General features: G+C 41.0%; 1 protein-coding gene across 3 annotated transcripts in view; it reads left to right on the top strand.

Moving 5' to 3' along the window:
* The window catches only part of Btbd16 (BTB (POZ) domain containing 16), a 66,923-nt gene that overhangs the window by 34,908 nt on the left and 17,463 nt on the right, over window positions 1-14,552 (top strand). For 2 of the 3 annotated variants that reach the window (XM_013503026.1, XM_005401934.2), the window contains exon 10: window positions 4,828-4,947. The exons of the other annotated variant lie outside the window; for it this stretch is intronic. In XM_013503026.1, coding sequence (XP_013358480.1) covers window positions 4,828-4,947 — 120 coding nt within the window. The remainder of the gene's footprint in view (window positions 1-4,827; window positions 4,948-14,552) is intronic. 3 annotated transcript variants of the gene reach the window in all.

Consider the following 14,552-nt stretch of genomic DNA (forward strand, 5'->3'; position numbering starts at 1 on the left):
TGGAGTGAGCAAGGGCAGGATGACTGGGCTCATGGCCTGTTGTTATCTCCAGGGGCCATCTACTTTACAGGGCAACTGTTAGAAACTGAACCAGGTTTCGGGGCCTCACTGAGGACACCCGAGGTCCAGCCTAGTGGCTGGAGGGTTTGGTGCCACTACTCACCTTTGATTAAAAATGAACGAGCTGTTACAGAGTACTTCTTGGTGTGAGCCGTGCTGTGTCTGCTGTCCCTGTCAGTCCTCACAGCCTCATGGAAGAGGGACAAGGATTATCCCTTAGATAAGAAGGCAATGAAACTATGCACGGTGCTACACGCCTGTAATCCCACGGCTCTAGGAGGCTGAGGAAAGAGGATTGCCAAGTGTGAGCCTGGCCTGGGCAACTGTGCAAGACCATATTTCAAAATAAAAAGCAAAAAAGGACTGGGGATGTGGCTCAGTGTGAAGGTCCTGGATTCAATCCCCGGTATAAAAAAAGCTAACGAAGGGCCGGGCAGGCCTTCACTGGCTCCGGAATCCATGCCTCGCTGCTGTCCACACTCCTCTGTTCCTCGTTCCTCGTAGACTTCGTTTCCACTCGTCACAACCCTCTTCCTTGTTCCTCATGGACGCTGAGGAGTCCAAGCAGCTGGAAGAACTCAGGGAGGCCTGGGGTGTCCTGTAAAGTCTCCAAGCCCCAGAGTGGAAAGTGTGGAGACACTAAACCACATAGTCAGGGACAGGGCATCCCTTGGCCCCACTTAGCTTCCCCTTCAGCCGCCCACTGTCACCTGACCCCCAGCTTGTGACCGTAGGTGTTTGGAAGATCTGTTTCTTAGCAGATGCTGCAACTTCTGGGCCATTCACTCTTTCCTGTCTGAAAGTCCTTTGAGCTCATCTTTTTTTGGGTTTTTCTTTCTATTTTGTAAACAACCTAGGGTAAGATATACACAGTTTTCCTGACCCCCGCTGGGCCTTGGTATTAATTTATTTACCTAGGCATTGGTATGTAGTTAACTTTCTCTTTAGAGGTCACCACCAGGTTACCGTAACCTCTGTTCCTGCACCTCTAACTTATGAAAACTTCTTTCCAAATTTTATTTCTCTCATTCCTAGTAGATTTCAGAGAACGGAGACCCCAGAGTGCTATCTAGTTGCCATCTACACCAAAGGCTACCTCGCAACTGAGGTCCTATGTCCCTGTTCCCAATTCTCGCAGCTTCTTGTTTGTGGTCCAATGAGTATCAAGGATTTGGGAGTTCCCACTCTGTCCTCCTCATCATTTTTGTCCCAAGCTTTCCCTACAGGGGGGGACAATAAGTGCCTCCCACCAGCATCCAGAACTCTAGTAGGCACCTATCTCATGTAATGGTTACTGAAGTAAGGTGTCTATAGAGAAAAATAGAGATACCTACTAATTATTGAGTACCTGTTGTATACAGAACACTCCAAGTGGGTTATCTAGACTGAACCATTCCCATAGTAACTCAGTAGGGTAGGTACTGTCACTTGCATTTTTTGCCTGTGAAAGGAAGTTACAGGAAATGAAAGGATCAGCTGAAGATTCCCCCTGTGCAGCAGGAGAGTTGGGAATGAGCCCAGGTCAGAGTGGCCACAAAGCTGTGGTTGGTACCAGCCTATGGGCTAGGCACAAGGAATTTTTTTTCCCTTATTGATGGTCAAAATTAGAAGGATATTGATCTTATTATTCTTATTGTAGAAAATTTATAAAAGTAGAACAATTATATGAAACACAATTGTATAACCATGCTTGATGAATGTCCCCCAGTGAACAAAGAGTAACATTTTGTCATGAATTAAGAAATAAAATATTACCAATAAATCAGGTCACCTCTGTTCCCTTCCCAGTCCTATTCTTTTACTAAAGATGATCAAATCATGTTAGTAACTTATGCAGATCCAATCCATGTGATTAAACACTTAGTATATATATATGTATGTGTGTGTGTTTCATAACCAGTGCATAATATTGCCTTTCAAAGGTTTAAACTTCAAATCAGTGTCCTCATGGTTGTTGCAGTGATTCAGCAGCTTATTCACGAATGCCATGCCTTTTGTTCCCTCCAGATTGATGCTTCTGTATCTAATTCACATTTTTAATTTTCATTGTTTTACAGGGCTCTATGCAATGAATACACAGCAATCTTTATTCCTTTGCTGAAAGCCTTTTCATTAGTGTTTTGCTGTGATAATCAATGCTCTGCTGGGCATCCCTGTTCCCAACTTGTTCATATAGGCATGACTGTCTCTATATTCAAAAGGGAGCTTTTGTTGTTTATATATAAATTTCTTGACAATAAAATAAAGAGGATAATGTCCTCTAAAAGGCATTTTCTTCTTCTGAAGAGTAAACACCATGTACATTGCAAGGACTTCCGGCAAGCATCATAAACACATGCCCCACAGCTTGGGTATCACCTCTGTTGGAGGCAGGCTTGATGTGGCTGTGAGTTCTGTCCTGAGTGAGACCATCACAGCTCTTGGGTGGAGAAAAATGTGTTTGCATGTTCTTGGTGTGGTTACTTGCTGCGGGAGTTAATAATACTTTGCGGTACTGATACTGGCCTAAGGCAGAAAACTTTACTTCAATAATTGTCCTTCCTATATCAAACCAGGATTCCAAGACACGGAGTCCTGATTCCTCCCTAAGTCACTGCTAGTCCCTCTTTGGTAAGAGCTCAGAGAGCCCTGTGGTCTCCAGGACCTCAAGTATATAGTCTGCTCTCGGAAGTCATGCAGCTTCCCCAGACCCAGTTGACAAAGTTTGTTGTAGGGATATTGCACCCAGTGGCTCTGCAGAGTCCTCCTTTTGGCCTCGCTGTTATTGCCCAGACACTAACCAACTTGGTCCTGTCTGGCCAGACCCAGGCCCGTGCACCTGAGAGGTAGTCTGCATCTGTAGGTGGTCTGAAAACCACATAGGAGAAAGAGACTGTTCTACTCTTTCTACAAACAGTGTGAGAAGTGGGTGGGTGACAGTTTCCTTGCCCTTTAGGTTTAGCTTGAGTTCCATCCACCATGGCCCCTTAAAGTGGTGAATGAAGAGGCTGTGACATATTTTATAGTCAGGGTGCCATGTTCATGGTCAGGGACTAAAAATGTCAATGGGGTTAAAAAGCATTGAAATGGTTTTTTATGTAATTACATCAGCAGAGGCTGCTGGAGAAACTGCTAGAGAAGCTGCTGGTCCTTGCTGTGTAGAGCTGATACTATGGAGCACAGCAGCTGCTCCGTGGCATCGTGAGTTCAGGACATCTGCTGCTATAGTTTCAAAGCAAGAGTGGGCTCTGGAACCAGGCCCTGGCCTTAACACTTACAAGGAATAGCTGCTAATTGCTGAGCACTTTGTCATGTGCCAGGCACTGTGCTAAGCATGTTGTTTATGCGTGGTTAGCAAAATAATGGTCCCAAAGGTACCCAAATTCTCTCTTCAGAACCTGTGAGTGTGTTAGATTATATGGCAAAGGGAATTAAAATTGCAGATTGAATGAAGGTCGCTAATCAGCTGACTTCAAAATGAAAGATTATCCTGGATTATCAGAGTAAACCCAATGCAATCACATGAGTCTTTTATAAAGTGAGATCGGAAGATACTGTGATGCTGGCTTGAAGATCAAGGAAGAGGCCATGAGCCAAGGAATGTGGGCTCCTTCCAGATGCTGCAAAAGGCCAGGAAATGATTCCCCGGGGGCAAATAGGCCTGCTAAAACCTTAATTGGCCCCCAGTAAGATCCATTTTGTACTTGTGACCTCTAGAACTTTAAGATAATACATTTTTGTTGTTTAAAGGCACTCAGTTTGTGATGGTTTGGGACAACAGCAATAGGAAGCTCATATAATATGTCAACTTCTTTGGTTTTCACCACTGTCCCCTGAGCAGCTGCTGCTACTGCTCTTCCATAGGTGAGAAAATAGCAATTGCAGAGGAGTTTACCAACAAACAATAAGTTCCTGACCCAGGCCCAGGTCCAAGCCCAGAACTGTGTGATGCTGGGTAAATTATTCACATGGAGCCATTGATCAGGGCCAGGTTTGGGTGTGGCCAATGAGGCACTCAATTTGGGTACAAAATTTAAGGAAAACACTGAAAAAACTCAGCTTTTAAGAGAAATTATATTTTGGTGCAATATTTTAGAATAAAAATTAAAAGCCACAATTAAGAAAATTTTAAATAAATTTCCACATCTATAAAAGTAAATTTTATACCTCAACTTTGCAGGATTATATGTGAAATTAAATTTTATTTATTTATTTATTTATTTATTCATTTGTCTTTTTGAGACAGGGTCTCACTATGCAGTTCAGGCTGGCTTTGACCTCACTTTGTATCCCAGGCAGGTCTCAAACTTAAAACGATCCTCCTGCCTCAGCCTCCCCAGTGCTGGGATTACATACCTGCAGCACCACGCCCAGTGGAATTAAATTTTAAAATCTACACAAAACATCTTGTGAGCACCAGGCACTTGGAGTTCATTAAATAGTGACATTGTTTGTGGCAGCTCAGTTGGGTGGATCAAAGCACAGGACCCATTGTCAGACTTCGAGTCCCAGCTCTACGAGAGATAGTGTTGCCTAGCTACTAACAACTGTAATTGTCCGGCAGGATGCCTTTTTCAATACTGAGGTAGCTTGACCGCTTGACCAATAACCAGCTCCAGTGGCTCCCAACACCATTTACGAGGTGAGGGCCCATAAATAAGTCATTTAACTTTGTATCCGAGCCACCTACAGACTCACAGTGGCGTTGCTTCACTTCTAAACTCACTTTAAATGGTGTAGCTTGTTTGCTTTTCCTAAAATTTCTTCTCCACCTTTTATTTTGACCAGGTTGTTTACCTTTAGTGAGTTTCATCTTCTGAAAACCTTACTTTTGTGGGTCTACTTGCAACTAAACAGAAATATCCAAGTGATCCCAATCAATGAGACTCTGCTGACCTATTTCAACAGGTAATATGACTTAGTTGTGGATGATGAAATCTACATATCCTGGGTTTTTGTATTGTTGTTCATAGTATCATGGGACAAGCATCGCTGATATAATTTTCTTGGCATCTTATGGAGGGCCAGGGATATAGCTCAGTGGCACAGGGGCCTGCCTGGCAAGTGCAAGATCCTGAGTTCAATTCCCAGTACAAAAAAGAATGAAATCAATAAACCAATAGACATCAGCAATACACTTATCTCAGCTGTCCTTGTATATACATACATTTATTTTTTCTTTTAATTTTAAAGAGAAAATATCAAAAACAAAGTAACAAAAGCAAAGGCACAAACAAGACAGTTTCAAAGTAGTTTCTCAGATAACCAGATGCAGGCATGCAAGATTGATCCAACAGTTATCCATCAACTGTTCTTTCATCAAACCAATAGTAATTACTCTAGCCATCCTGTGTATGTAAGTATACCTATTTTTCCCTTCCTTCTTTCTTTTTTTTTCTTTTCCCTCATACCAGTTGTTCTTTCCTATTTGAGCAGTGTCTTTCTCCTTCACAATATCTATTGTGCTCTTCAGATTGTATTCACTCTTTCAGGTTCTTATACTAGGGAAGCAATATGATGCCTACACATGTGAGTCTGATTTATTCCACTTATGAGTATGGGCTGTAGTTGCATCCACTTACCTATAAAAGCCTTGAGCTTATCTTTCTTTATATCTGAGTAATATTCCATTATTTAAAAATACCACATCTTTTTTATCCATTCCTCAGTTCTTGGACATTTGGGTTGTTTCCAAGATTTAGGTATTATAAATATGCTGCTATAAGCATAGGTGCACATATATCACTGTGGTATGATTTCAGTTCTTCTGGAAAAATACCTAGGAAGGGAGTAGCTGGGTTGAATGGGACCTCTAATCCTAGCTTACTGAGGAATCTCTGGACTGATCTCCACAGTGGCTGCACCAGTCTACACTCCCACCAACAGTGGAGAAGGATTCATTTTTCCCCATAGCCCCTCCAGCATTTGTTATTGGTTGATTTCTTGATGAAAGCCATGCTTTCTGGGGTGAAATGAAATCTCAGTGCTCTTTTAATTTGCACTTCTTAGATGACTAATAATGTTGAACATTTTTTCATGTATTTACTTGCCATTTGTATTTCTTTATCAGAGAAGTGTGTATTCATCTCAGATGCCCAATTTTTGTATTGGGTATTTCAATTTTGGGGGGCCTGAATTTTGAAAATTCTTTATATGTTTTAGACAGGAGTCCTTTGTCTAAGAGACAGTTGGCTAAAATTTTTTCCTAATTTGTGGGTTTTCTTTTCACCCTGTTGGTGATTTCTTTTGATATGCAAAAATTTTTTAATAAGATGAGATCCCAGTTGTTGATTCTTTGAAGTATTTCCTGTGCAGTTTGGTTTTTGTTCATGAACTCTCTGACTGTCCCTGTGTCTTCAAGATTTGTACCTACTTTCTCTTCCAGTAGATCTAGTGTTTCTGTTTTAATATTTAGATCTTTAAGCCATTTTGACTTTATTTTGGTGCATGGTGATAGGCATAGGTCTAGTTTTAGTCTTCGACATGTGGAAAGCCAGTTTTTCCAGCACAACTAATAAAAAGGCTATCTTTCTTCCAGTGAACATGTTTGTCCCTTTTGTCAAAGATAAGGTGGCTGAGTGTGTTTGTGGTTGTGGCTGCATCTTCTTGCCTGTTCCATTGATCTTTAGGTCTGTTTTTCTGCTCATACCATGCTGATTTTATTATAGTAGCTTTGTAGTATAGTTTCAAGTCAAGGGTTGTGATACTTCCTGCCTTATCATTGTTGCCCAGGATTGCTTTTGCTATTCTGGGTCTCTTCTGGTTCCATATGCACTTTAGGAATATTTTCTCTAGGTCTGTGAGGTATATCAGTGGTATTTTCATTGAGGTTGCACTGAATCTGTATAACAATTTAATGTGAGTATGGTCATTTTCACAGTATTGATTCTTCCTATCCATGAGCAATAAATATCTTTCCATTTTTTGAAATCCTCTTCAGTCTCTTTTTCAGAATGCTGTAATTTTTGCTGCATAAATCTTTTGTCTCTTTTATTAGATTGATTCCTAAGTATTTCAGCTTTTTGGATGCTATTGTAAAAGGTGTGGCTTCCCTAATTTCTTTTTCAGTATGTTTGTTGTTTATGTATAGGAGTGCTATTGATTTTTGAGTGTTGACTTTGTATCCAGCTATGCTACTGAATTTGTTTATTAGTTCTAGGAATCTTTTGGTTGAGTTTTTGGGGTCTTCCATGTAGAGAATCACATGTGTGAACAATGATAATTTCACTTCTTCTTTTCCTATCCTTATTTCTTTTATTCCTCTCCCTTGTCTAATTGCTCTGGCTAATGTTTCCAGAACTATATTGACTAGGAGTGGTGACAGTGGACATCCTTGTCTTGTTCCTGATTATAGAATGAAAGCTTTTAGTTTTTGTCCATTTAGTATGATGTTGGCTGTTGGTTTGTCATAGATGGCTTTTACCAGATTTATTCCAATTTTCTATAGGGTTTTTATCATGAATAAATGTTGGACTTTATCAAAAGATTTTTCTGCATCTATTGAGATTATCATGCATTTCTTATCTTTGGCTTTATTGATACAATGTATTACATTAATTGATTTGTGTATATTGAACCATCCCTGCATTCCTGGGATGCATCGCCCTTGGTTATGGTGTATTATCTTCTTGATGGTTTGCTGCATTCTGTTAGCTAGTATTTCATTGAGAATTTTTGCGTCTATGTTTATTAGGGAGATTGGCCTATACTTCTCTCTTTTGGTTAGATCTTTCTCTGGTTTTGCTATCTGGGTAGTACTTGCCTCCAGGAATGATTTGAGGAAAATTACTTTTCTTTCTATTTCATTAAACATTTTGAGAAGTACTGGCATTAAATCTTCTCTAAATTTCTTGTAGAATTCAGCTAACACATGTTATAATATGAGAAAATTGAGTGCTTCTGGGAACTTGCTGTGTGTCCAGTAATAGATGTCTTGCAAAAGATGTTCCTTTTGTTCAGGAAAATTACCATACTATACCAACCTTACAAACTTTCCTTTTTAATGTACTTAAATCAGACCAGTTGATTCTAATTTATATTTCATAACATATAAAATTCTGGGTTTTCTGAGGAAAAAGTTAACCCATTCAAATGTACAAAGGTTTTATATCATTTTCCCAGTTTCTTATATTTTGTAACCCTATGAGATCTAACATTCATATGCTTCAACTTTTAAGTGAAAAGTGACAGTAGAGTCACTTTGTAAAAAGCACTTTATATTCAATATTGTAGTTTATCTGAATAATTCTTAGGAGGTGATTTTATTATTCCCATGTTGCAGATGAAAAAAGTGACCAAGTAAGGAGCTGACTTGAACCTAGATCTGTCAAAGTCCAACATGCTTTGCTGTCCATTCCTCTCAGCAAGGTCTGTTGTAGCTGCTTGGGTGTGGGGGTGATGGAGCATCATGGGGTGAAGGTAATCTCCAGGCTCCATTTTTTTTTCTCCTTAGCTTCTGTGTTAGTCACTCTTCATCACGGTGACAAAATACTTGAGATTATAAATTTTTATTCAGGCTTACAGTTTCAGAGGTTTCAGTCCATGGTTGTTTGGGTATGTTATATTTGGGCCTGTGTTGGGGTAAAACATGATGGTGGAAGTGCATAGAAAAGTCATGCTGCTTACCTCATGGTGGTGGGGAAGCAAAGAGTGGAAGGGGCTCCAATCAAAGCACACCCCAATGACCTAACTTTCTTCCATTAGTCCTACCTTCTCAAAGTGCCACCACTTCCCAGTAGCACCACAGGCCAGGAACCGAGCCTTTATCGCATGGGCCCTTTGGGGACATTTCAACTCCAAACTATAACACTTTTGTCAGAACTTTATGAAGTAATGCTTACTTCATTCAAGCTGGCTGACAAATACAGTGACCCTGAAGCCACAGACAGTCCCAGATGGCTCTCAGAGAGTCCTCCCTACCCCAGAAGTCACTGGTAGCACCACCTTCATCATCAGGCTCATGTTTCTGTTCCCAACATGAGCAGAAATGGGGCCCTCCGAGCGTGATGAGGCGTGTTCAAGGAAGTAAAGACACATTGTTTCTTTTGCCCATGTGAGTTTAGCAGATAGATACGTCTGCACATTTTAATCAGGAGATTGACCTGTTTAAGCCAAGTTTCATTTACACTGTTTTGAAGCATTTAATCCATTCCTGGAACATCTTGGCATCGTGTTAACCAGAAAGCCTGTTTTTTCTGTCTTGTTATTTGGGGAAAGCTGTATTCAGTGCCAGAATTACATGTAGTATACTTAGTTTGTGTATAATTTGCTTTGAACCCAAATGTTGGAGCCCTTCCTCCCCCCTTTTTAATAGTCCACAAGACAATCTTTCCGGTGAGTCACGCACACCAGGGGGACTTGCTGCTTGGCTGCAGGTCAGCTCTCATCCTGAAAGTTCTCTGCACCAGGAGATAGGAAATGAACTAGTGTGGGGTGATTCATAAGTGTTGTGTTTTTTGTGTGAGAGAAACATGTGGGAAGGAGGGTGTTGAAGTGAGTGGGCCCCTCCACCAAAGGTGGGATCTGTGGCCATCTTAGGGCTCCTCTCCAGAGCATAATGCATATGGGCACTCCTCCTCCTCAGAGTTTTCCATATTCCTCCTGAATCTACACAGATTTAGTTCTGACCCGCACACCTCAGCCACACATCTCTGCATCGCATTTCTCCAAGCCCCTGATCCTGCACAATTCTCTCATAAGGAACTGTTTGCTTGTATCCATGTTATCTCACACCTCAGCCTAAGCAATACTGACATTTTAGCAAAAGACCTGAGTCCTCACAGCTGTATGGACTTTCCACACAGCTGGCCACCTGCTGGGGGTCTCAGCCTCCTTCCCTTCCTCTCCCTCTCTTCCCTCTACAGTAAGCTTGGGTTAGAATGGGAGAAAGGTGGAAATCGTTACCTGCAGTAGCCCAGGCCCTTGCATCTGCCCATGACCTCTCAGCTTGGAGGACCACATAGCTCATTTTTAGAACTGTGAATGGTTCTCCTCCTGTCTTGGCTTACTCTTTTGTCCCAGAGCAGTGGCATCCCTAAGAGGACCACTTATCAGTGGCTTCTACCCTCTTAATGTACTCCTTCTCCAAAGAATCAGCCTTTACTGCTCCTGCCTACACCACCCCCGCCTGCTCTGCCTCCTTTCTCAGTCTGCCCCTGGTGAGGTCCTTGGTTCAAGTCATGCCCTGTCTCCCTAGATGCATTGCAGAAACTTAAAGACCGGATTTATGATCTTTTATCTTACCTCCAACTTGCCTGGCATCTTACTGGGCATAGACTAGTACACTGAGGGGTAAGGCTCCATGAACCATTTTTATGTTCAGTTTTCCTCAGAGAAGTGGCTCTTAATGCACTGGTACAAAATTCAGAAGACATGATGTTTGTAGCAACTTGAAATAATAAGAATGGCAGGCAAGTATCCATTTTTATGGATTAGAAGTATGTTGTATGGGCCAAGAAGGAGTCTAAGTTTTTCTCTAGGCTCAGTGAGGAGGAATGTGTGGTAGGTTAGTACATCTACTGTACATGGGAATGAGGACTGATGGCTCCCGTGCTCCATGCTTTCCCTCCTACCTGATTGCCCCTAGGGCTGACCAGCCTCACTGTAGGACTTGGAGATGTTGACCGAGCAGGGCCGGCAGTTGGAAGGTGCAGGCTCCCACAGGCACCTCTGTTCATGGCAGTGGTGTGGGGAACCTGTGTGTACTTACTGTCAGCTTGGGCCAGAAATAGGTCACCACGACAGTGGAGCTGCAAAGTCCAGTGAGGCCACAGGCAATGGCTAATCAAAGAAGATTCATGCCAGAGCATTTAAAGGTGGGAGATAGGACACAGGCTCAGGACTGAGAAATGAGGAAGGTGACTGGCAATGTCTGCAGCTACAAAGATTAATGCAGTGATTTAGATGACAGAATAGGGGCTGGGGATTTAGCTCAGCGGCAAAGCGCCTGCCTGGCAAGCGCAAGGTCATGAGTTCGGTTCCCGGTACTGGAGAAAAACAAACAAACAAAACAAAACAAAACAAAACAAAATGACAGAATGACCGATATGCCATCTCCTGGGGAGGAGGAAAAGCAGATAGAGAAGACGTTCTAAGGCTGTCAGGGATCTAAAAACGGGATGGTCATGAGGTGACAACAGTGGGACAAGCCACAGAAGCAGCAGATAGCAAGGGCCTGTGAGTGTAGTGGGACTGAGGAGGGGCTGCCCCTGTGAGACTGGCTTGGCCAACCTAGCATCCAAAAAGAGGGCTGGGAGCAGTAACTGAATAAAAAGGCTCCGATAATCCCTTTCTCATCTGTCCCAGCAGCATCCTAAGACAAGCTAGCAGGAAGGAAAGACATATATCCAAGCCTTTTCTACTCCAATTTTTTTCTTTCATCAATTTTTTCAATCTTTGGTTCAGTCATTCAAGAAATATTTGTTGAATATGTACTACATGCCTGGGAAACTGGTAGAAAGTTTCTCCACTCACTAAGAAGTTTTGGAACATCTTCTTCAAGCTTTTTTTCCTCCACTCTTTGGTACTGTCTCATTGGGTGCTCATTATGCAGCCTGAGCTGGCCTTGAACTCAATGTAACCCAGGCTGGACTAGAATTTAGGAACCCCCTGCCTCAGCCTCTGAGTACTGGGGTTACAGGCACATGCCACTCTGCCTGACATCAAATTTATTTTTATTTCTGTCTAAATACATCATTGTAAGAAGGGAACATGAATACGCAGGCACATATCTGTACACACAAGGGTATGTACAACACACAAATTGGCACATACACAAATGCACACATACTTGTACACACAAGTGTGTGTGCAGTTTCTCTCTCTCTCTCCGTCTCTTTCTCTGTCTCTTTCTCACTCTCTCTCTCTCTCTTTCTCTCTTTCTTTCTCTCTCTCTCTCTCTCTCCTTGGCAACCTACACCTTGTCTTCCTGGCAGTGGTTATTTTTGAAAAACAAATAGGCTGTCCAGAATTAATTTTAACATCTACTTGTAGGGAAAAAAAAAGTGAGCAAAATTATGCCTTCATCCATGGAGAAAAGTCATCATTTCATCCCACTTAGCAGTCTGAAAAGTTCAGGAAAACTGTGAAAATTCATCCATTGGAGAAGGGCCAACAGAGGCAAATTTTAAACTTTTTAGAGTATACTTTTTATTAAAATATAAAATAGGTACAAAAATAGTGCAGAAAATGTAGATGAACAGCTGAGTGAATTTCTACAAAAATTGGTGCAGCTGTGTGACCAGCACTCAGACTGAGGAAAAGGTGACAGTCCTCCAAACTGTGCAGTCAGCTGCTGCTCACCTATCCTTAAAATAATATGCTGACTTCCTTTACTATTGATACATATTACCTATTTTTCAACTTTGTATAAAAACAATACCGTAGTGTACACTTTTTAAATTTTTTACTGAACAGTGTATATCTGTAAGTCCATCTGTGTGCTTATAGGTAGCAATAACTTGCTCGTTCTTTTTTTTTTTTTTCTTTTTCCAGTACCGGGAATTGAACTCATGACCTTGCACTTGCCAGGCAGGTGCTGTGCTGCTGAGCTAAATCCTCAGCCCCAACTTGCTCATTCTTATAGAATATTTCATTATAGGAATATATTATTTTCACGAATTGAAAACATCTCATTATTATAAAAATGCCAGTTTCCCCCAAACTGACCTAGAGATTCAGTGTCTTCTCAGTTGAATTATCAGCAAGATTTGACAGGCATGAGAGGTGAAAATTGACACTGATAGCTAGGGATATAGCTTAGTGGCATAAGCACCTGTGTGGCAAGTGCAAGGTTGTGAATTCTATCACCGGTAGTGCAAAAAAAAAAAAAAAAAAGAAAGCCAAAATTGACACTGTTATTAGTGTATATATATGAAAATCCAAAAGACCAAGAAAGGCCAAGATAATCTTGCAGAAAAACAAAGTTGGTGAACTTGCATGATCAATATCAAGATTTATAAAGATCAGTATAAGAAAGTATGGTATTAATTCAAGAATAGATTATAGGGTGGCATAAACTAGAAATGATCTCCCTATTATGTGGTTGCCTGATTTATGACAAAGTTAACATTACACAGCATTGGGCAAAGTATAGTCTTCAGTAGATGGTGCTGGATCAATTGTTCATACTTACAGGGAAAATAGAGATCATAATCATGACCCCTACCTCACACCTTAGGAAATGCTTCTGGATGCACTATATATCTCAATGAAAAGTAGAACAATAAAGCTTCTAGAAGAAAAAAGCATATCCTCTTGGATGTGTACTGTGTAGGCAGAGATTTCTTAAGTACCACTAATGGTAAAAGACAAACTTGATAAATTGGACTGATTTAAAATTTAAAACTTTAGTTCAGTAGAAGACCATGAAGAAAATGTGAACACTAGCCATGAAGTGGAGGTATTTGCAATTTGTATAGCCAACAAAGACTTGCTCCTGGGTATGGAAAAAAACATCTGACCGCCCAATTAAAAAATATATATGAAGAACTTGAGCAGACACCTCACTAAAAAAGTTAACAAATATATAAAGAGTTGCTCAACTTCATTAATAGAAAAATGTAAATTAAAAGAGAATAGGCAAGTTAGTCCCGCTATTCACGCAGTGAAGAAATAAAAGATTGAAAATACCAAGTCTTGGAAAGGACACAGAAAAAACAAAATTTTTATGGTTGGACAGTGCTGCTGGTTGAGCACTAATTTAGCACAACCATTTTGCAAAACTGTTTAGTAATATTTACTACAGTTGGTCTTATTTATTCCCTATGACATAAAAATTCTACTCCTAAATTTATACCCAGTAGCAACACATAATTACATGCATAAAAAGAAATGTACAAGATTATATATACCAGCACTATTCCTAGTAGCCAAAAAAAATCCTTCAAGATCAGAATAGATATTGCTCACTATTTTATTTTTTAATCTTCATCATTTCTTTGTGTTCACTTTGAGTATTATTTGATTTATTGTTTTTTCTAATTTCTGGAGATGAATACTGTACTTGAATTATTGATTTCTAGGCTTTTTTCTAACTTAGGGTTATACATTTCCTTTGACTGTACCCCTCAAGTTTTCATACGATATACATGTGTATGGTGCATCAGGTGAAAAGTTGGTGTGACCCTGTCTGGCGCTGGAATGAGGACAGACTCTGGTGGAGAAAGAGAGGCAGCACAGACTCAGTCGCCAGTGTCTGTGTCACGCCATCGCTGAGCGGAAAGAATGGCTCCAGCAAGAGCAAATGTGGACACAAGATGATTCACTCATTCATCTGGTCCACCGGCGGGGGAGGGAAATGACAGCAGACTGGAGAAGCAACCTACTGCAGCTGGAAACCCATGATAACTTATGAAAAAAATAGAATCTGTGGCAGGGGTTTTATTTTGGATTAGTTAACGTGCATTAAGATAAATCCACTCGGGGCTGGGGATTTAGCTCAGCGGCAAAGCGCCTGCCTGGCAAGCGCAAGGTTATGAGTTCGGTTCCCGGTACTGGAGAAAAACCAAAAAAAA

Source organism: Chinchilla lanigera, unplaced genomic scaffold (genome assembly GCF_000276665.1).
Source record: "Chinchilla lanigera isolate Chin_1 unplaced genomic scaffold, ChiLan1.0 scaffold00076, whole genome shotgun sequence".
NCBI lineage: Eukaryota > Metazoa > Chordata > Mammalia > Rodentia > Chinchillidae > Chinchilla > Chinchilla lanigera.